General features: G+C 42.8%; 1 protein-coding gene across 2 annotated transcripts in view; it reads left to right on the forward strand.

The window, feature by feature from the left end:
* The first annotated feature begins 2,871 nt into the window (after positions 1-2,871).
* The window catches only part of vta1 (vesicle (multivesicular body) trafficking 1), a 63,045-nt gene continuing 41,584 nt past the window's right edge, over positions 2,872-24,332 (forward strand). For both annotated transcript variants that reach the window (XM_038726687.1, XM_038726688.1), the window contains exons 1-2: positions 2,872-2,962; positions 18,684-18,778. In XM_038726687.1, coding sequence (XP_038582615.1) covers positions 2,872-2,962; positions 18,684-18,778 — 186 coding nt within the window. The remainder of the gene's footprint in view (positions 2,963-18,683; positions 18,779-24,332) is intronic.

Raw genomic sequence — 24,332 nt, forward strand, 5'->3', positions numbered from 1 at the left:
ATTTGGACTGTAGCATTTACTTTGTTAAAAACATCATTGGATGAGTCCTTTATTATTATATGTTTTCATTATTATTCCCTCATTGTACATAGTCACATCTATATTGTAAATCTGGAATTGTGGATTTGGACAGCTCTAGGAATTTACAGGAACGTCCAGGTCCAGGGAAGTCTGGGGGGATGGCATGCCTCAAAGGCTTCATTGAAGACCGAATCACAGTGGTGCGACAAGGCCGTCCTGTTTCCTTCAAATGACGCCAAGAATTGCAGCCATCTTTTCCCAAATTTCCAGCAGATAATAGATTCTTTCCAAAAAGAGAAACTAACCTAAACCTATCCAACGAAGGTTAAAGTCAAGGGCAACTGGACTTGGTTGAAGATACTGGAAGACGTTTCGTCATTGAACCACTTATCCCCCACTTACAATGCAAACGTAACCTATTGGCCTCAGGTGAAGACTGTCGTCACAGCAACCAGGAACACTAACGAACCAGCAGTATCGACGATCCTGGCAAACGACCCCACTGAGGTTAAATAGCTGAGTTTGCCTGCCAGGCAGTCAGAACTGAAGAAGTCCTTTGGATGAAGTCCAGTTGCCCTTGACTTTAACCTTCTATGACCTGGATGGTCTTCTATAACCTAAACCTAACACTGACTGAGGATTACATCTCTATTAGTTCCATCTCTACTAGCTGTCAAAGTTGTTCGGAGACAGGAGCTGCACTTTGTAGACCAGAACAGCGCTCAGTTTGGTCCTTCGAAGGATGCGACCCCTGAAAAATATTTTCTTCAAAATACTAAAATCTAACAACAATCACAATCTGTTATGTTAATTTGACTTTAATGAGACACCCCCAACACTGGAATACGAATTTAGCTTCTCTTTGTCTGTATATATCTAGCAGCTCTGGTAGGGCGAGGCCAAGCTCAGCTACACCGATACTGTCGAATGAAGGAAGGGATAACGTCCAAAATGTTCAAATATGAATCACCTCGCATGAAGTGGGTGGGCTTGGACCAGAGTCTTTGTGGATTCTCTCAATAACTCCTGGCCAAACCCCTAACCACAACTGCTCTCCAAAATCCATGTGACTTTTGTTTCCGTGCCTTGGTTCACCAGAAACTGGGCAGCGTGAACCTAAACGAACCATACAAACATGCAAAGGTTTTCCAGAATGGTTTGTACAAAAGGAAATACTGGCACCCAGCAGACAGGCCCTAGCAAAGTCATAACATAAGGGGCTTTATTAAAAGCCCAGAGAACGTCAAACTGTTATAGTTTGTTGTGCCGGTCAGGTCACAGGTTCACTCAACCTCAAACTAAACAGACCCAAGTTGTCAGTTACACCATGAACTCCCACACACTTTCTGGGAAATGCAGTTTTGTCCAATTTGTAGTGCTCGTTGTGATTTGACTTGTGCAGTCTGTCCTCATTTTTTTTTATTGTGAATATTTTTTTGGCTTTTACGTCTGACTGCAAACTCAGCTGGAAGACTCATAGTTTTAACTTTACCTCAAACCTGAATATTCTGAGTGGAACTTTGAAACAGGTCTAATCCGGAGTGATCCAAAGTCCACTTGTGTCTGAATCTCTACCAGCTAAATAAACCAACTGAACTGAACTGAACTGAAACAAATCAGAGTTTGGAGACCGGAGACTGGATTACTGTAATGCACTCCTAACAAGAGTCTGCAGAGACTGCAATATGTTCAGAACAGTGCTGCAAGGATCCTGATGAGAGAAATGCCCCCCACTACTACTACTACTCACCCCTCTAACCTCAACACGATCTCTCCACTCAGCAAACTCAAAGTGCTTCCTTCTCCCCAGGACTAAGCTCAGCACCATGGGTGATCGGGCTTTCTGTTCTGCTGCTCCTCAGATCTCGAACGCCCTCTCCGATCATCTGAGGGCACCTCAGACTACCGAGACTTTTAAAAAACGACTTGAAACATTTTTTTTTAGCAGAACTTTTGAGCTTTAAAGAAGTGATATTCTGCTTTTTGGCTTTTTCGCTCTCCTTTATTGAGTATTTATCTTTTTTGCCAAGCTGGTCGGCAACACGTACAGCTGAACCCGAGCTGTTTACCGGGTTCTCACTGACCCGCCCTTCTCTGCTTCTGATTGGCTAGTAGTCCTTAACTAGGAACTGCACATGTGCAACTCCCAACAAAGATCATTTAGAGACAGATGCATCACTCCATAGCTAAAATGATCTAGATAGAACGTTCTGGTACAACCTATAAATAAAACGATGAACCTGAAAATGAGCAGAATACCACCTCTTTAATTAACCTTGCAAGTCGTTGTATTTTATATTGATGTTTTTACCTTGCTTTTATGATCTTACCTTCAGCACATCGAGATGTGTTTCAACTGCAAAGTGCATTAAAAAGAAAATGTAAAATAACAACAACAATAATAATAATAGTTATTATTATTATTATTGTTTGGTGTCATATCCAGATCCACATAGTTCTTGGAAAAAGTCTTTAAAGGTTTGGAGAATTTCCTCATTAACAAAGGCAGTTAAAATGTAATCTTTATCCATCTTGTTGCCTACAAAAATTCAGAATGATGTCCTTATCTGGCAGATGGATCGTGTGCTAATCTTTCTTCTTATAAAATGTGTAAATCTAATGAAAGATGGGAGTGCAGATGGGAAACAGTTTTGTTTTACTGGATGACAGAAACCAACAGTCCTGAATCCAGGAGTGGCGCCTGACGGTGACGTCATCTGTCCCGAGTAGGCGGCTGCTCCCATTGGCTAAACACGCGGAAGTTGAGGGGGAAACACTTGCTAACAACAACAACGAGCTGTCTCGCAGTTTTTGATGTGTTTTTGTCTCCTGGAGGGTTTTTAAACAGACATGGCTTTACCGGCTCAGCTGAAGGGCATCCAGCACTACCTGCGGACCGCACAGGAGCACGAGAAACGGGACCCGGTCGTGGCTTATTACTGTAAGTTTGTGTTTGCTGGCTAACGTTAGCCGCAGCTACTTTGTTAGCATCCCAGCTTCGTTGCCCTGAGTGTGTTGGTTTAGCCTCTTAACTTTAATTTAAACATTGTCAGCTTACAGACAACGACAGTTTCAGATCGTTAACGAGATAGAAATCGACCTGCACTCTTAACGTCGGCTAACCAAAGCCCGAAGCCCCGGTGTTGTTAGCTCCGGCAGTTCAAACTTCATCTCCGGCTAACGTGTGGGGAGTTCCCCTGTTTCATTCACCGAGGCAGACATTTAGAAGGTGTGTGGACTCCTCCTGGGTTTTATAAGGCTTTACCTGCCCTGCTTTGATTCTGCTAACTTTAAACACCATGTCTGGCTCCTGGGTAGAAGTTCTCCAGTTAATCACAGTTGTGCCTCAGAGGCCTGGAGTCCAGCATCTGAAGTAGATTTCTGGTCCAGCTTGTTTGTTGTGGTGTGTTACCTATCTACAGTAACACAGTCAGCTGTAAAGAATGGGCTCCACCCCACTGTCCTGCTGAATCACTTCATGATGAATCAGACAATCTCATCGGTGACTTATCAGTTTGTTTAACACACAGTGTTTGCAGTGTAGTAGGTTAAAACTGCTATTCTTCTGCAGCCAGATGTAAAATTCTGTTTTCTTTTACTTGTGCTGTTGCAGTTTCAACAAGATAAACCTCACCTGTTGTTTCATTTAACAATAGTTCTCAAATGTCTCGTGATATTCTGTATTATATTACACAAAGTGTAGCAAAAGCCTGACACATAGCTCACTGTTCATTCAGACCAAATGCAAATCTAATCTTTGCGCCATGTGACTCGCTTGAGTTTCATCTGTGGACTACTCGCCTGCTGTTTTCATACAACGCTTGTAAAACAAGGCTAAACATAACAGCGCTATGAACCCAAAATAAACCTTTTTCTGTGATTTAATTACAATAAACGGATCAAAATGATGCTGAAATATCTACAACATGATGCTGATTTGTGAAACATACAGTGTTTCCCACAGGATTTCAAGAGACTATGGTGGGTTGACCTCGGACCTTCCCGGGGGCTCCGGGGGCGTGCCCTCCTGGAAGAAAACTTTGTACATTTTAAAGTTAAATGCATTGATTTAGTGCAAAATTAAGAGGCTATCTATAAAAAACTTTGCACTCTTGTGTACAATGTTGCACTCTAGTAAACAATTTAATCATAAACCGCCATTAATCGCGTTCTCACAAACGAGTGACAGTCCTGTTACCGTAGTTACCTCAAAAGAAACGTGGTTGTCTCGAGTCGGATGCCAAAGTGTGTGAACGTGCGAGCTTACAGCAGCGCCCACAAAACACAGCGTTAGAGGTCTGAAATGTTGTTAAGAGGGGGAAAATACTTTCGGTTCATTTTGAAACTATGGCACCATGGTCTCGTTAATTAATGGGAAACACTGACATTCATGCTTTGTCAGGTCTGTCAGCGAGACAGCAGGACAACAACTTATTAAATGTTTGTTTTCTGAATGGAGTTCAGGCTGATCAGAGCTATACTGTGCTAACTTGTTCACAGTAAAGTACAACAATAGCTGGATTCAAGTAACAAACACATTTTCCAAACTTACCAGCTAGTTCAACTCACTTTTTTTCCTGTTTTTATATAAATATGAAGTCAGAGCTCACTGACACAACAATAACAACAGTGGACCAGGAAACACACGGTGGCTCGCAGCTGAGAAGCGCGAGTGAAGATGAATCAATGTTTTAATCCCAAAAATAAGTAAAAAGTTAATTTAATAAGTCTGAGATCGTCCTGCCGGTAAACGGCTCGGTTGTCAGAGCAGAATCCCGTCTGACTGCGCGTGTTTATTTCTCCAAAATCTGCAGAATGCAGAATTAATCTGCTGCTGAAAATAATCCCCAACAAAAGCACCATTTCTTCTGTTTGAGTAACATTTGTTAAAAAGGGCCCACCTGTTTTAGTGAACTGCTGAGCTTTTAAAAAAACACATTACCTGTATATTTCTAAACCTCTTTTTGTGTTGACCTTTGCCCCCTTAAAGAAGCAGCCCCTCTTATTTATAGAGGTGGATCTCCGTACATAAAGAAAACATCATAAAAAATAATACATTTAATAAGATATCCCAGCAGCTGTCGGAGAGAGAGCACACAGGTGCTATTTCACAACAAATATCACGTATTTGATAAGTTTGACCAGTGTTTAGGCTGTCACCACGTTGATCATGTGACGGGATGTGTCGTCATCTGGCTGGGTTATCGCCTCCGCTCAACAATTTCCTGAGGAGAAACCCCTCCGCCATGTACAAAATAAATCACAGATTTTATCCAAACATTGAAATTATCTCTGTTTAAAATATTAAAACTGGTTTGTTCAGCATTATGGCGGCTATAAATTACAGGACTGAACAATGACTTTTAGCCCCTCCATTAATAAGACTGACGTAAGTAAAGATAAAGATGAAACAGGAATAGAAGAAGGTACAATAAGTCACACTACTTGGAAGGAAACCGTACTAAAGAAAGTACTATATACACTACCGGTCAAAAGTTTTGGAACATGTTTGTAGTTTGTATTGAAATATAAGCACTTCGGTCCAGTGAAAAGCTTCAGATGGTACAGGTAAAGTAAGATGCAAACTGCCAAATCTAAAAACAACATTTTCACATATAAAACTAAGCAATTAAATGGAGTTTTGTTCGTTATTTCACTGTAGGATCAACCTTCATTCAGTATCGTACAAAGCAAAGTCTTCTGAGGGTGTATTAACAGGCTGCAAGGTGTTTACTGTAGAAACGTGTTTCAAGGCTCCATTTCCTTCCACTGCTGCAGAATAACTCATTACTTGATCTCTGAAAGTAAATGAAGCCTTGAGACACATTTCTACGGTAAACCTCGGAACAGCCTGTGAGTTTCACTTATGGGAACATCTCCCCAGCCCCTAACCTTAACTTAACTCTAACCTGCATCCTAAACCAAGTGTTAACCCCCCAAAAAGCATCTCTACCTGTGGGGATCTCTATTTTTATCCCCATGGGGACAAGAATCCCCATCGGTTAGTGTGCATTCAGATTAAAGCCTCCATGAAACACATAAGGATTTACCAGGAAGAGCACATCATGCACAGCCATGTTACCTTGAGCTTGAGTAGATTTATATGAACATGATATCTGCAGGTCTACATATGATCACCATATAATATTTGGTGCATCAGGTAGCCTAAAGGATGGCCCAGTTTCCCAGGAAGTAGGGCAACCTATCTGAGATGACTTCTGCTTGATGGTATACAGGGCACAGGTTACAGCAGGGGTCTGCGTCTGACCTAGTTGAGCTGCGACATGGGGGAGCCGCTCGAGGCGAGATGCACACGAAAAGGTATGGAAAAGCATAAAAAACAAAAAGCTGTCAGATCAAAACCGCTTGTCCGCTGCCGTGCTGCTGACGGGGAAATGTGCCTGTTTCTTCTGACAGCCGAGGGAACAAAGAACTCTTTATCTGTGTTTGGCATTTTCATTTCAAGTCCATACGTCCTCAAAATATCAACAGTCGGCTGCTAATACTAGGATTTTATCAGGAGAATCATACTAACAGATGGTTAGCTATCTAAGTTCAGATATTTAGGATTCAGGTCCTCAGCAGGAGGGAACCTTTGAAGTCCTTGGGGCTCTGCCTTCTGTCATCATCCTCACTTTGCTGAAAGTTCAAGGATCTTATCCCTCAGCTGTTCTCTGGAGCTCCCAGCAGGGATTTACCGATGGAAAATCACTAAAGCCTTAGAGTAGCATGCAGGGTTAGGGTCTGTGCAGACAGGGTTCCTGCAGCTCCTAAAACTCTTAAAAGGTCTTAAAATAAAATCAGAGAAATTAAGGTCTTAAATTGTCTTCAATTTACCGTAAATTTGTTGTATTATATTTACCGATGGTGCTTTTTAAGGCTGGTGTGCCAAAGACGCCTAATTAGCGTGTATTTGTGAGATTTTTTTTGTATTTGACAACCCCGCCATTTATATAATCCATATGTTACGTTTACGTTTGCTGCAGACATCTGGCTGCATGTCCAAAAAATCTATATCTATAACTACAGGTTAAAATAGCTTTCTAAAGAGTGTCTTTGACCGTGATTAGTTTTCCTCCATGGATTGCGTGCGCCTACGTGTGTATTAGCCCGGCCGGAAAGTGAAACTTAAGTTCGGGCTGGCGTCGGTTTCTTGCTACCTTCCTTTATAATGTGCAAGCTACTATTTTTAGTAGGTTATATTGAGTTAAACACAATATATACAAATCACTGGGTTAAACAGTAAAAATTAAATCATAAATGTCAAATCATTATTTAATCTTTTTTTTATTATTATAGGTTTAAAGGCTGATTTTTGCTTCTGAGGGAAAGTTGAAGAAACAAGATGGTTAATTGTGCTTTTAAACTTTTCTTTATGGTCAGAACATGACAAACAGCAGCCTGATATCAAACACTGGATCACTTCAAAAATCTGTGGTAGAAGTAATTAAAATAATTTTTCAGCCCCTTTTCGTCAACAAAATAAATATCTTAATAGAAAAGAAAGCGCTAATTTGTTCGTGATTCAAATGAATTAAATAAAATATTTATTGATCATTTGTTATTTTGTTATTGAGGAAGATTGGATCACAATAATTATCATTATTGCATCTCTTTTCTATCAAAGAAACATATTTGTTTAGGTCTTAAAAGGTCTTAAAAAGAACCCTGGTGGAACCAGGAAAACACAGACAAAGAGGAGGAAGGGGGGTAAATATATGTAATATATGTAAATGACAAACCAGGACACAAAGGATGTCCTTCTTTTCAGTCTGATGCCAGCAGAACGAGTCAGCCTCGTGGACATGTAAACTTCTGCACCTTGAAACTGAGGATAACAACATGTATATCTACATTAAAAGTAGAGGCGTCCTGAGTATCTGTGTTTGGGGCCGATCTGGGCATATTTTAAAGATCAGTATCAGTTAGGCTTCGGCGGTATGAAGGTATTACGGTTAGGGGTGGGAATCAAAGGGTACCTCATGATACGATACACGATACATGGCTCACGATAACCAGAATGTCACGATACAGAAATTCTGCGATAATTGATAAATCACTGGACAATCCTAAAATGATAATCAGGTTTTCTGTCTTACTATTAATACAAAATGCCCATGAAAAAGTTGTTTGCTGCAAACTGTTAGAAAACAGCACAATTCTGCGGCACACATTTTTCAGTCTATAAATTAAAACTACAGCGCAACTATGAAAAATTAAATAAAAACATTTCTTTAGTCACTGAATTTACTGAATTTTTCTGCTGAAAATACATATTAGGCTTAGTTGTGTACCACCTGGTGGTAGCTGTATTTTTAGGCCACAGGGAATTTTGGGTTTGAGTTTTGACCCTTTGGGGTTGCTGTAGCTGGTCTGTGTGGAGTGCAGAAGCAGCAGAGAAGCAGATCAAGCCCGTGAAGTTAGCAGCTCTTTTTTATTTCACACAGATGTGTAGTTTATTTAAGATTATATTTTGTGATCGCAGAATGTCCGTTAGCACGTTAATGGAGATTCCCATTATATGTTAGCATTGAGCTAACCGTCAAAGCGCTATTCTTTATTTTAAAAATATATCGATATTAAGCGCTGGAATACCGATACAGTATCATGGAAAAATGTATAACGATATATTGCTGTATTGATTTATTGGCACTAATTACGGTATACCAGGGTATTTAGTAAGGGTGTGGCGACATTTCTCGGCAGGTTCAAAGCTCTCTCGCCAGACTCATGAAATTGACATCAATTTTCTCACACAGTGAAAAACAAATGTACAACCGTCACCTCATGGACTCGCTCTGCCCAGCTGATGTGACCCCAGCGTACACTGTGATGGTAATTAAGTGACGGAGTAATAATGTAGCTGGTGGAGTTCTGCAATATAAACATCTAAAAACTGAAGCGCAGCCCGCTCTGTTTGGGACTTAACCCCTCGTTGCTCCAGAGGCGTGCGACCTCTGATATATACAGCAATTGTAATTCAAAAAAAAAATCCCTTTTAGTCTGCAAAGGTCCAACGATCAAAAGAATCAAAACGGCTTTTCATATAGGTTTAGGCAAAGAAAAGCCAGGGCTCTAAATGTGCAAAGAGCGCCAGTTTAAGGTGCAAGTCAGTGCAAATAAAATACAGAAATAGCAGCGATGACACGTACAGTTAACACCACTGAAAACTTTCTTATTAGACTTGTAAGGCAGCAAGTCCAGTACTACAAAGGTGGGTGTAGTTAGTGATGGGAAGTCACAGAGTTCAGCAGCCGTACAGTAGATGGAAAGAAGCTGTTTCCTCAGGGTACATCTACGCTGCTACAGTTTAGTTCAAAAACTGCGTATCAGAGTTGCTCTCCGTCTATATTATAAGACCGAAAACGCACATCAAGTGGTCGTTCATGTACAATGAACATGTGCGTGCCGGTGTAAACATGAAGCAGGTTGACTTCTCTGCAGTTGCAGAAGAAAGTACTACTAGAGACAAAGTATTTCACCAGAGATTTCTTTTGATGGACCGACAACCAGGTGAAAGTGTAAAAGTAACACAGGAGCACGAGGAGCCTGTGGCGGCGGAAAAGAGACGAAGCAAATACGGAGACATGCACAGTACAAGTGTTATTTACACAGTACAAAATATTTTGATAAAAACACCAAAACTAAAACTCTTTCAGTAGCATGTAGTTGCTGCTTTGCATGACTGATAAGAGCCAATCAGGAAGCCAAACGTGAGCGTCTGCATCATCGTTTTTAAAGTTTTCCATTTTCTCTTCGCACTAATACGCTACCCCGGAGTTTAAAACCAAAACGGGGTCAGCAGCGTTTTTAAACTAATCCGTTTTAGGTCTTTGCGTTCGCTGTTTTAGCCCGGACAGGAGGTGCAGACATAGCAAAAGGTCTCCGTTGTAAAAATGTAGTAGTGTGGACGAAGCCGGACGACGGTTCAGAGACCTGCTCAGATTTTTACTGAAAAGTTCTGAACAGTGCTGTTTAAACTGCTGTTGGATCAGTACGCAGTGTCGTATCGGGGCATTTTAACAAGCTGCGACAGCATTTGGGTGTTTACAACATTACAGCCGTTCAATTTTGGCCACTTTGTTGAACCGCTGCTGAGGCGTCTTGATAGTTTATGAAACGTTACGCTAGACGACGTCGTTGTGTTTAGCAGTGAAGTCCTGGAGATCAGCTGTCAGTCAGATGCTGCTGTCAGGCCGGCGTCCTCTGATAAAGGGTCCTTACTGGATTAAATAAGACCCAGAGAAAGGGGTTTGACTGCTTATACTGTGCACAGGGTTTGCTCAGTATGCAGCAGATAAGTGGATTAACTTTATCTTCAAAGCAAGAACAACTTTTTCTCATTGATCTCCAGTAAAAGTGATTGACAGGGCTTCCTGGAAGGTGAAGAGAGTTGTACAGGAGTGGGTTGGGGTTATTTATAACGTGCATTAGACAGCATTTTTCCCTCTCGTGCAGATTGTTTCTGGAGGTGATTCAGGAGCAGGCGGTCCTGTCGGTGTGCTGTTTGACATGTTGGCTGTGCGGACCAGTGATCCAGCCAGACCACTGGAGGTCAGCAGCACCATGTGTCTGGGCCTCTGAGCCCGGCTGTGGCTCTGTGTGGTGCGTGACAGGGGGAGGCCACATGAAGCTTAACTGGTCTAACTGAGTGTGTGTGTTCATCACATTGAGGCCTCAGAAAGAAGCTTTGATTCATTGTGCCTGTTGCTGTGGAGCATGGACGCGATGGGCTCAGCAAATAATATTAATTATGCTGCAAATTAGAAAAATAAGATGAAATAAAACATGTACTGTTCCTCAGGTTCTCGTGTGTTTTTCGTGGCCAGCGTAATGTCTCCTACACGCTTGGAAGGCGAGCGGTATTCAGCTCACGGCTAGATGCCACACATCATTTTTGTTGTATTTTAAGCAGTGCTGGGCAACGATTAAAATGATTATTAATCCCATGATTTTTCTATTAATTAATCACATAGTTATGCGCAGAATTGAGTAATGAATTCTAAAGTAGTGTATTGCGCACTTTTAATTTAAATGTACTGCTAAAAGTGCAATAACGTGTGGTTTCCTATTTGAACTGAGATGAGGACGCGTTAGTTTTTCTTGTGTTTAGCAGGCCGACCTGATGATATAATATCATATTATTTAATGCCAGGACTTGACTCAAATTATCTATCTCATATAATAAAAATTTGATACTTCCTCTCCACCACTGCATATTAATAATTCATGCATCATCTAATTTCATAATAACACAGGCCTGACCCAGAAGTGTATGTTTAATCTATCTAATATTGTGTTGGTCAGACTGAACACTGATTTACTGCTTGTCCGTTCTGAATAATACAGAAGTTAAAGAGCTTAAAAATGAAACGCATTTTAAATCGCAATGTTGGTTAAAAAAATCACAATATTTTCCACATCATAACAGGAATCTTCAGAGCAACAGGTTAACATAAATAAATCTGTTTTTCTGAACAGGAATCAGCAGAAACATTTTTCTTTTATCAGGGAGCAGCAGAAACGGTCACACATGGAAAGTTCTGCAAATGATTGTTAACAGGAACACAGGGTGGTGATGGAGCAGTGGATAAGACACATGCCTTTGGCGTGAGAGACCCAGGTTCAATTCCCCCACTGTGACACATTTACTAGCAAGACACCTAACCTCTAGTTGCTCCAGAGGCGTGCGACCTCTGACATGTACAGCAATTGTAAGTCGCTAAATGATTAAATGTAAATGTCACACCTGCAGGTAAATGTTTATCTTTACTTAAATCACAGCACAAACGTCATTGTTGTAAAACAAAATTAAAAAACTTTCCCAACTGGAAGTTCAAAAACACCTCAAAAGTGTGTGCTTCTCTCTGCACCTCTGAAAAATGTAAATTCATGACCTGCGATTGGTCGGCTCGGGAGAGTCGCATTTCCTCCGAGTTCCCAGGAACTACTTTGTGCTGTGAAGCCAGTTTTACCAGCGGCCCGAACAAGCAGCTGTAAGACGGTGGATACTTCCTTTTCAGCATCACAACACCTGCGACATGACTCGTTTCACTATCAGAGTTCGATCCATTCGGTATTCTTATTATTATTTTACCCCCATTCAAGTTAGCGGCGGGCTACACTAGAAGTTAGCCAGCAAGTCAAACAGTGGAACTAGTGTTTTGGCGGTGGGATTGCAGAGCGACACAGACCCCAACGCCAGAGTTATCTGCGTCAGGTCACCGGCAGAGTGTATTTGAGCGTCTCTTCTCACCTTCTTCCATGAGATAGACAAAAGAATAGTCCTGCGAAATGTTCGGTACGCCGGCACGAATGTAGTCGCGCTCTACAGATTAGTGTCTCTCTGCCCTGTAAAGATTTACATATTCAGTGGGAGTTTATTAATGTGTATTATGTCAGTGTCTTTTCAGCCAGCATTTTGCTGAGTGACTTGCTTCTTCATTTGTTATAAAGTGACTCTGAGCTAGAGGAGCCGTCCCGTCAGTCTACAAGTCAGATCGGGCCGTCGCGCTTGCGTCCTTTTTGTTTGATGCATTTTATCCGTCGCTCAGCCTCAGCCATTCATCAGCAGGTCCATCTAAATTAGCTCACTAATGCAGGCCAGTATTTTACCTCACCTCCACCCCAGAACAGGCCTATCAATAGCGGGTTGAGTCACAGCCATGATTTGTTTTGCTGTAATGAAGCGGTGTAATTCACCAGGAGCTCCCTGGCTGACAGCGTTTGGCTGCGTTTCAACCGCTGTTTCACACAGATTGGATGGTTGACATTATTAATGAGCTCTGGAGCTGAGGCCGAACACAGGCACCCTGCCTCTGCCTCTGGGGAGTCCGCTCTATTTTTATTTTAAATCTTATTTGTACATAATGGCCAAGCAATTTCTGATATTCAACCTCCAGGTCTGAAAAGTGATGGATGAGCCTTAAACCTGCAGCAGGGGGCGACTCCAGTGAAGTCTCTGGTAACATGTTTCTACTTGTCAGCTGATTTATTCCCTCAGTAAACACTTTCCTGATGAGTTTACGGTCTCAGTCGCTAGTTTCAAGTCTTCTTCAACACAGCGTGATGTTCATTTAGTAAATCATGGTCCCATTTAGAGGAACAGAGACCAGGAAGCAGGTGAGGCTTTAGGGCGGGGCTACAAGCTGATCGTCAGGGTCACCTGTGGACTCATATCCACTGCTCTGTGTACATTTAACCAGACATGACCAAATATGGTCACGTCACAACGGTGGCTACATCCACTTCTTTTATACCCTCTGCTGCCTGTGACGTTACGGTTATTTGTTGTTGTCATGGTGATGTTTCTGTAAAGGGGTCGGCGTGGTCCAGTTTGGAGGAAGATGGTAGAGTGTGTTTGTTTTACTGCACTCTAGTCGTCATATCAGAACCGGCTGCAGGGTTTCAGATTCAGCGGTGTTTATGCAGACAGCTTTTCCTGAGAGTCTCTGATTTGGTCGTCCTCTCTTCTTCTCACTCTGTCTGGTTGTGAGTGACTGAGAGGGGAAACGCTCGCAGCGACGCAGCCACCCTGAATAATAACATCCTTGTCGTTTGTGTGACGGACTGCGTTGGCCCACATTCAGACTGGCACAGATTCTCCATGACCAACGTCAACATTGCGCGGAGACCGTGGCGCTGTGCCAGCACACTTTATGCTAGAGTTAATTCTTTGCTTTCTAAAACTGTATTCTCACAGACAGCTGCCACTCTGAGATGGATTTTAAAGAAATGTAGTCGATCCTCTTGAAAAGAGGTTTAATCCTTCCTGAGCAGGAACACTGACACTGGAGTTTGGGGGTTCAACTCCCCGATCCGGACACATGAAACCATTTTAAAACAGTTTTCTACCTGTACTGCCTTCATTTTGAGAAATTAGTACAATTACTCTAAACGTCGATTAGTGAGATGATTGGCAGCCTCTGTGTTCCTGTTGCGCCTCCCGTTTGTTCACTAATTGGTATTAATTGGGCTCGACATGCTCAGATTTGTATCGTGCAACCCAACCAACACACATCAACTGTAAAAGCTCCTGCTGCCAGTAAATGAGGCTTTGAAGTTTGCAACCCCGTCCTGTAAAAACCCCCCTGGGACCTAATAGTTCCAAAACTTGTGTTTGTGTTTCCATGTCAAGGACCAAAGATTAGGCAAAGAAGACTGATAACAGAGAAATCAAAGGTGTGAAATGAGGTGGGAGGGAAATTTTGGAATGACTTTGTTTCTTTCCTGTGCTTGAAAATGGCCATTTGTGATTTGAGGATGTTTTTATCATCCAGATACTGATGAAAAGCCCTCGACAAAGTCATTCATCTGCACAGCTTCAGTCTAGAAAGTTCAGGCTTTCACATCCTTCCTTACCAACTGAAGTTGGCAGCAGCATCAGCAGGAGTCCTTGATCTCCAGGTTGTTGTTTTAGAGCCATTAGTGCTATAAAATGGAATAGGAAGTAGCAAAAAAAAACATTTTTACTTGGAAAAGAGGTGCGGCAGAGTGGAAACTGCCGCCAAAGACCATTTCATCTCAGTAAATAACAGCCTGGAAAGTTCTTAAGGCCATTTTCAGCAGTTACAAACACTTGTGGACCGTATCGTGGTTGTGTATCAATTCAATTTTATCGATCTCTGTTCTGACTCCAACCCCTTCACCACAGATCTGGTCAGCGCTCGGTGACCTTCATCCTCTTCCTCCTCGCTCATCTTCCCCTTCACGTCTCTAAAGTGAAAGGAGTCTCTGTCCTAGAGCGGCGTCTCTGGGGACTCGTCTCCTTTGTAGCCGTCGTTGGTTTCCCTTCAGTATAAAAGCTGAACGTCGGCTCACCTGTGTTTTGTTGCTACTGTTAGCGTAGCGTGGATCTGGGGCGTCATACACGTTGAACACGGCGTGAATCTGAAGGAAACGCTTCGTCGTGTCGGAGCTGCTTCCTCCCTCGCACCAAACCTCCTTACTGCAGCTGTTGCATTTTGCTGTGTCGAAGCTAAGCCAGACTCTGGAAACTATTGCAGACAATGCAAGAATACAAGAATGTGCAAATGTTTGTTATACAAAACAGATTTTAGTGAGAACTGAGCAATGAAAATAAACCCACAGTACCTTTTAGTGACCACAGGAGGGCTCCGGCTTTGGGCAGGGAGCACATCTGAAAGTCTGAGAGGGGGGCAGGTCAGTCTTGGCTGTAGTTGTTCAGTTTCTGTGGCCTTACATCCTCTCTGCTGTCAAAGCCTTCTGTGTGTGAATGTTGCCTGTATGGGTGTAACGGCACAAAGGGTTTCTTTGTCACTTGGTGACCGGCTAACTGGCCGCTTCGGTAGCTGAGGACTCTCTGCGCTCTGGTTAGCGTCCACATGACTACACGCATACATGTGTGTAACTGGTGTTCTTTTGGAAATCTTGAGCGGTACGGGGGCTTGGCGGTGACTCCCCGTCGTTGAAATGGGACATTGTTCTGTGGATGTTGTGCAGGACAGCGACGCCGTGCTGTGACTCAAACACTAAACATGAGGTGGAAACAGAGGGCCTACCGTGCACAGTGGCCTGGTAACGGACTCTAACCATGTGACAAACCTGGGTGTGAAAGCAGCTCACAAATAACTGGAAATAATTTGTCTCCTGTTGCTGCAGCAGATGGTTGAAGCTTACTGCCTTACTCTGAACAAGTCAACAGAAATTTACATTTTCTTCCAAACAATCTAATGTTTATTTTGTTTTTCCACCCAGCAATAATAAACAGAAAGTATTTGCTCATGCTGTTTTATTTTTGGCAAGAGATCCCAGCAGATTTCCTCATGAGATCCAGTGAAGTTTATTTTAAAACGTCATAAAGTCTGAGCCTTAGTGGAGCACTTTTCAGGCAAGGCGGAGACGTCCGTTATTGGCTGGACACACACGGCGAGCTGTAACAAGTAAACTGTTGAGGTAATGTAATGTGTCTCCACGCAAGCTGATAATCCTCCCAGCATCCTCTCTGACTGCAGGGACAAGAGTCTAAGGACGTTTCCCCTCGCCTCAGACCGATGTGCAGCGCTGACGTGGCTTTGCTGCACAAAGCACATTCTGCCTGTTAAGGGTGTAACACACACACACACACACACACACACACACACACACACACACACACACACACACACACAACTCATACTCACCTGTGTGTGTGTGTGTGTGTGTGTGTGTGTGTGTGTGTACCTGGCTGACATGCTGATTTAGTGCTACTGGAAGTTTTTATTCCACTATAACAACCCATTGATAATTTTTGCTGTTGAAGAGGGAAGCTGTGTGTGTGTGTGTGTGTGTGTGTGTGCGCGTGTGTGTGTGCATCTTGTTGTGTGTGTAGAATAGATCTTTCTTACATGTTTGCGCTGCATAATCCCACAGCACACAAAAAGGCTTTCACGTATTTGTACTTCTACACTTGTGAGGTCCACAGGTTGCGTTTGACTTTCTCGTTGTCCGTCATAATCTTAATTATTACCCGTTGTTACGTCCCCGCTGTCTAGGGGTAGGAGGGACGTAAACATAAACCAGATGGATTTGGTATGGGTGGAAAGATTATTTATTAAGCAGTCTGATACACACAAAATAGTCAAACAGAAAATGGGCAAGTGGGTGCTGCGTAAAACAAAGAACCAAATATAACAAAAAGAGATCCCTCCTACGTGGGGGATTACTAAACTACTTGAAAAAAGATAAACAAAAACCTCTCTAGCCGTTGTTCAGAAGTGGAAAAAACACAGGGAGCGCAGCAGCCCTAAACCTAGTGTCACTAAACAAGTATTTAACTAACTGGTGTGGGTAATCAGTGAACGAGCTTCCCCTAGCCCAAGTCTGTAGACCACCTACTGGGATCAGCCCAGGTGAGTTACCAACTCTCAGTAACACACAGATCTCACAAACACAGAAGCTGTTGCTGAGGATACGCGCACACACAGAGTTCAAGGTTAGGACCAGCGTCAGGGCAAACCACATGGCAAAAGGTAGCTGCCCCGAATCAGCAGCAGACCAGCCTATTTGAGGGGGAAGGCACAAAGGCGGTCCTGCAGGCAGCTTGGCGATTGGAGAAAGGGTGGTGTGCGCTCCAATCAGAATCGTCGGAGGTGGGAGGCGGGATCAACAAGGCTTGCCGAAGTCCAGCCAATCCCCCGCCTCACAGTGTAACACATGCGGGGAGAAACACAGCAGCAGTGACACACAGACGGCTGCCCTCGGCAGCCGTAACACCCGTTAATAATTTTTTTTATGATAATGAGACATGTAACAGAGTTAATGGCTCTTAATTTTCAAAAAACAACTAGATCACAGTAACATTTAAAATACAGTTTAACTTACAGATGACGCACGTAGCTGTAAGGGCAGATGAAGGAGTTACCTCCTTGCTGCGATGCCAGCTGGACATCGAGGATGTTACTCTGGTCGGGGGGGGGGTTGCATGTGAATGACTTAATGTTACGATAGAGCGCCCTTCGTTTAATCTGTCAACATGATAGAGCGCCCTTCAGATTTGTCCGTAATCGTTTAAAAATTCGATCAGTGATGGAGAATATTCAGTTTAACGTGAGGACCCTCAAACTAACCCAACCACAACCTTGGCTTGAAATATTTCTGGCCTGACACGCACCTACCCAGAAATTTCACTACATGTCACTGAGACACAGACCGCAAGAAGTGTGACTGGTCTGCGAGACAGCATCGCTTTCAGGAAGTGCCAAACCTACAACCCCTGCAAAATGAATTTGATCCGTTCGGTCCAGTAGCGTTTGAAAAGTCTAGAAGAGCCTGCGATTATTATTTAACCCCCGTTCAGTCAGCGGAGGACTAAACAAAGTTAGACAGCCGGGGACGTTAACGCAGTGGAACATCGAAACCTCACCGCCATGACTTGGGAGTGAAACAAGGTCGAATTCAAGCCTGATGATTATTACTCGAAATAAATTTAGCGTGACAGTGTTTACTGTAGGCCACGGCGTAGACTTGAAGTATAAAAACTTATTCTCACCTCAAACCCTAAAACCGAAGTCTTGACAGTCAGACAGACCGGAGGAAATGTCCTCTCTGAAGGTTGTTAAAATCAGATTTGCCCCCCTGTAATCGAGCCTTTCAGAACTGGTGACATGAGGGCTGCATGTTGGAAGCATTTTCAGATATTTGCAAAGATATATAATATTATTATAATTTTAAAGCCGCACACCCGCTGCACCAGTATATTAGCAATCATCTGTTTTGGGGCTGATGGTGGCCGGTTGGGAAAGTTGAACCTATCAGCCAACTCTATAATCTCCCCGTGTTACAAACACAGACAGACGCTTTCTGCTGCTGCGCAGATCATCTAGCTGTAAAGTTTAAGGCGTTTCATCATCTGACTGCAGAACTAATTGACAGACGAGGGATTGTGGGAGTTGGAGTTCTGACAGAAAGTCTGCTCTTCACCATCAGGCTTGGGGTGGCTCAGGTGGAAATCTTTCTCACCTCCGTCCGGTGTGGTTTTGTGTTGGATCCCATGCAGAGGAGAAGAAAACATGCGCGGCCTGTCATGGGGCAGCGTTGTGGAGAAAGATTCATCAGGACGCTGTAGGCTGTAGAGGGATGGACTTTACTGAGCAGTAAAAAGATATTTAATTCTCTTCACCTTTCACCCCCCCCCTCCTGTCCTCTCCTGTCCTCTCCTGCAGGTCGACTCTATGCTATGCAGACAGGCATGAAGCTGGACAGCAAAACACCAGAGTGCCGAAAGTTCCTGGTCAAACTCATGGACCAGCTGGAGACGGTAAGTTAGCCAGACTTCAGGTGCTGTTTCTCCCTGGCTGGGGTCCTCTAGTAGGGCTGGGCCACAAAAAGACAGTCACTGTTTTAGTAGTGGTATATAGATTATCAGCTTATTAAAAATAATTATTGTTTATTGCCCAGCGTTTGTAAAAGTTACACAAGTTTCAGCTTTATTTTAAATCCACCGATCAGCCATAACATTACGACCAGTGAATATAGTGAATAACCGTGACACCTGTCAGTGGGTGGGATCTATCAGGCAGCAGGTGAACATTGTGTCCCCATAGCTGATGTGTTGGAAGCAGGAAAAATGGGCAGCGTGAGGATTCGAGCGACTTAGAGACAAGGACCAAAGTGTGATGGCTAGACGACCAGTACCTGTCAGAAGTGGTCCAAGGGAACCGGGGACACGGTCGGCGGCGGCCGAGGCTCATTGACGCACGTGGGGAGCGAAGGGATCGAACAGATCCAACAGACGAGCTGCTGTAGGTCAGACTGCTGAAGAGGACTCAGGACTGTTTTGGTGGCAAAGGGGAGCAGGTGGACAAAATGTTATGGCTCATCGGTGTATATATATCGCAGATGTGAGAACACCACACCAGTGTGTCCAGTTAAAAAGCTAGTAGCTAGAAGGAGATTCAAATACTTTTTAAGAAGAGAGGTCTTTAGAGAAACTGGATGAAGGTTTGGTAACGCTCTCGCTCAGTTTCCTAATCACTTATATACATTACACAGAGTTTCAGGTGACATATATATATATATATATATACTGTATATATGGCCTACTGAAGAGCTCCAATTTCAGCTGACAGCCTTTGTTACTGCATACATCAGTGGACTGAACAGAGGTATGGCTTTATAAAGTGAAAAAAGCTGCTGGATGGCTGTCTGCAGAGGCACCTTTACCACAGAACCGCATGGATGAATGGCTTCTTTCTTACGAAACACACTGCAGAGCTCTAATGCTAGGGCCCGATGTAATGAATACACACAGAAACGCACACACCTAAAAGGCTTGAGATTTGCCTGTTGGTCTTATCAGGTTGGATTTACCACAGAACAGGAAGGTAACTTGAACGAGGGCTCCAGATTATAGTTTGTTACCAGGCAAAAAAGGACAATAGTTTCTTTTTTTTTCCTTTTATTAAATAAAAATGGTTAAATCAAAGTAAGTCTCCAAGAATTTAACACATCTTGTTTGCTCTCTGTCTCTTTCAGTGCAGCACACATACTGTGATCATTGATCTAAAGCTCTGTGTGAGTCAGACAAAGTCTCAGCTGTGTGAGCTGTTGTAAGCGATGACGGACAAAAAGCCTTCTGGAAGATCAGGTTATTTCTATGCCTCCGCGCCGGCAGTTATCGGGTTGTGTCCAAATGGCACAAACGTCCACATGGACACGAGGATGAACTGATGGGAGTTTAGCGGTCAAAGCTCACTGTGACCTTCCTCGTATTTAATGAGCAAGGTGACGGTTACGACCTTCATCTAGAACAGGGTTCGGCAAATAAGTCTGGCATCGGGCCAGATTTTCTTCTAGTCATTAGATGGCGGGCCAGAACATCGTCAATTGATTATTTCTGATCCATAATTCAGCATGTGCCTCCTCTGCTCAGTCAGTAGTGCACAGGACTCCCGTTCGAGGGGTTGTGTGTTCGATCCCCGCTTGCAGCTAGTATTTTTTTTTTCTACGTTTCCAACAAATTGATTATGAAGAGATCTTTTTACATCAAGCACAATGAAGCATGTGCAGGAGTGTGTGCGTCCCGGCGAGTGGTCCACAGCAACCATTTCTCATTCAGGGGAATCCGACGTCACGCTGTCTGATGGCTTTTTCAGAGGTGTATCAAGCAAGCCAGGTCTCAATTAAACAGGACATAAAGTACTGCTGCAAAAACATCTCGCGCTTTCATTTTGTAGGCACAGTCACTTAAGGCCTATTGCCGACCTACAAATTACACCGATAACAAGATGAGATGTTTCAGGATTTGGTGGCTCAGATCGATCACATCGTACTTTTGCTTTGCAGTGATCAATAAAGAGCACGTCGCAAAGTGTGATCGATACCAAAGCAGGTCCTTTTGGTTTTTGAACACGTGTTATTTCCTGGTATTCTGAATATGAAATATGAAAACATCAGTTGTGCGCTGAGTATCACATGGATAACACACAACATGATACTGGCACCTGTTTTCAACTTGGGCTGCAGCTATTGATTAATTTAGCGATTGAGTATTCTACTAATAAATCATGAAGAAAAAATATAGTCAGTATGCAAACCAGAAAATAAGACAGGTCTCTAAAAATTAACAACTAATTGGTTTCTTTTTTAGAAAAATCTTCATTTTATTGCTTAAATTGCAGACATGAATATTATCTGTCAAAACTAAACACATTTAGTGCATCTAAGCGCCGCATTACATTCTGGTCTTTAAAGAAAAACATTTCTGACATGCAAAAACAAACAGTTTCAGAAGTTTGAACCTAACCGCGGCTCAGGCAGAACGTAGGCCTTTTACTGTAGGAGGCAAAATGAAATGACTAGTTAACAACGTACGTCAATGTGGTGGCGAGGTTTGGTTCCACAGAAAATAAAATGCTGCAGTCAGTTTGCGAAAGCAAGAGCTTCATTCACGTTAGTTATTATTATAAAAGTCACAGTTTCTTGCCTCCTACTGTTACCAAAATCTATTTCTGATCTACCACCTCCGTGGTTAAGGTCTGGTAAAGGTAGAGCTGGGCGATATAAAATTTCATACCTATCGATAATTATCACGATAAATGACACATTATTATTTCTTCCAAGTTAAAAGTGGTTACTTCTTTATGGTCAGAACACGACAAACGCTCGCCAAGTAGTGGATCGCTGAACAAATCTTTTTTTATTTTTTTATTCATTTGATTTCATTTAAGTGCTTCAAATGAATTAAATCAAACATTTATTGACGATATATTGAATCTTTGTTATATTCTTATTGAGGAAAATTATATTGCCTTAATTATCATTATTGATTTATTGCCAAGCCCGGGGGTAAAGTTAAGGGAAAGATCACCTTCATGGTTAAGAGCAGGTCCTTTTGAACAGTAGACGCTGTCCTGCGTGCTCGTGTCACTCATGTGCACCCTTGGCTTTTATGTGCACAGGTTTTGAGCTGAATTAAACACCATAAGATACTCAGAATGGGAATATATATTCTATAATAATAATAATATATATTTTAAATAAGTAGGTACAAACACAACAAATACTGCTAATCTTGCTGTCGCACTTCTGTTCATTTTACACGTTCTCTTGACGCTGACGCTGTATCCAGTAGAGCTGTTTGGGTTTGCAAACACTGCACCGACCTATCAGGTTACAGCGCTGTGGCGAGGCCCCGGCTTTCATCTGACACACATTTACTGTCTGGATTGTCAACAGGGGCCACAGTAATTAGATTTTATAGAGTTGTTATGGTGAGGAGGGGAAGAGGGAGGAGGTGAGATGAGACGAGTGGAGGTGAACGGGCTCGGAGTCCCAATGGGGGTCAAACAAATGAGCCTTTTATCTCGGGACTGAAAGGAACAGAAGGAGAGGTGACGGAGCTGCACAGGACAAGTCATTTCTCTCCTGTGGCGCCCGGCCTGCTGTACACGTCGAAGGAGATACTTTGCTGAAACGCTGAGGAGAAATATTTCAGACAATGCTCCACCTCCGTGTTTAACAAATCGGTCCCATAGTGGTGAGAGAGGAGGAGGAGGAGGAGGAGGGGGTTTTCCTGTAGGGGAGGTTGGAAATCCCGCAGCAATGCTGGACTCGTTTTATTGATCACTCGGAGCCAATTAAGGACAACATGCAAACACCTGGAGCCCTCCAGGGATCTTCATTACTGTCACGCACTCAGGAGGCCTCTCGCAACAGGACTCGCATCCGCCGCTTTGATGCGTGTGATCCTGTTAGCTGCTGCTGGTGTTGGAGTGTCTTTGTGCTCAGAGTAGGCTTCAAACCGTCCTGACATTTCACCGGGGTGGACGGTTTATATGGCAGTATCTGTGTAAAGAAAAGAAAAACGCCGTTGTCTAGCCTACAATGCTGTGTCTAATATGCAGTTAGCCTCCTTACACAAGGCTTGCAGGGTTTAAATACTTGTGGCTCATAGAATAATGAACCTTTATCATCAGGACTAAACCAAAAATGCTCCCAAACAAGGGCAGAGAATCTCTTATGTTGGCCATTTTTGACTCGTAAAACTCTCTCACGGTTTAACCTGCAAAACTTTCTGACTCGCAAGGAAAACCATTTGACTTGCATTCAAATAATATGACATGATAGCAATTAAAACTTTTTGGGACAAAAAAAAAAGTAAGATCTCAAAACACAAGACACAAGAAGACCTTCATAAGTCAGCAGCATAAACACAGACGACAATATCTAAATATCAACGATGCCGATACTGAAACGATCCCACGGCAAAAATCTAAAACATCAGGAAAAGTAATGAAATAATAAATGACAGAACAAAGAAGAAAGAAAATATCCATTGTGTGCGGTTTATTGTAAACAGCTTTACAACAGAGCCTGTTTGACTGAATAGAAAACTTTCTAACCGCCGACGAGGTGTATTGAGTCACGTGTGTTCGATCGGCTGTAGTGAGTTAAATTATTAGATGGTGAAGGGTTTGAGCTTTTTCACCATGGACGCCGAGTGCCAGATTTAAAGATAATGTAGCTGAATTATTATTTTCATGCTAAATAAAGTCGGACTCGTTTGCATTACTGCAACAAATATTCTCACGCTTTTATTTTGTAGGCAATGTTAAATATTGTCTTGAAGGAGGCCAAGCGAGCGACACGTTTTGCTGTAAAACATTTTGTCTGAAAAGTTTTCTGTCAGTGCCGCTTCCTGAAACACGGGGACACCCTGAGGTTTACTGTTTTATGTGGTCCACTTCTTAATGAACTGTCACTGGTAGTTGTGACTCATTTCTGCAGAGTGAGTCAGGACACAAGCAGCCTCTCTGCTCTCTCTTTCCCTGATGACCTGACTCATACCTACAACACATGCAGGACTCGATTATATTTTCCACCATATTTTCAACTCGGCGAGGCCTCGCTCTCACTGGGACGGTGGAAAATCACTTGCTTTAAAATCAGATGCTGCTAAATTTAGAGGTTTGTCAGAGGCAGTGGTCTAAAAATATATTTGCATGTTCTTTTAATAGCCTGTCAATGAATGTGTGGCGTTGTGACTTGAGCTGCAAGTCGATTATTCGATTAGTCGGTCGAAAGAAAATTAAATAAAAAAATTAAAACAATGCAAAAATGTGAAAGATTTGCTGGTTTCATCTTCTTAAATTGAGGAACTGCTGCTACTCTTTGTCACTTATGATAGTAAATGAAGAGTCTGTCGGTTTTGGACTGTTGGTTGGACCAAAGAAGCAATTTGAAGACGTCACTTTGGGCTCTGGAAAATTGTGATGAGCATTTTTCACAATTTCTTGACATTTTATAGACTTTTAAGTCAATTAATCGTGAAAATAGTTGGCAGATTCGTCGCAGCCCTGCTTGTGACTGGG

This window comes from Micropterus salmoides, unplaced genomic scaffold (genome assembly GCF_014851395.1).
Source record: "Micropterus salmoides isolate LMB-PRFRI ecotype aquatic unplaced genomic scaffold, ASM1485139v1 Ms_hic_scaffold_18, whole genome shotgun sequence".
Classification (NCBI taxonomy): Eukaryota; Metazoa; Chordata; class Actinopteri; order Centrarchiformes; family Centrarchidae; genus Micropterus; species Micropterus salmoides.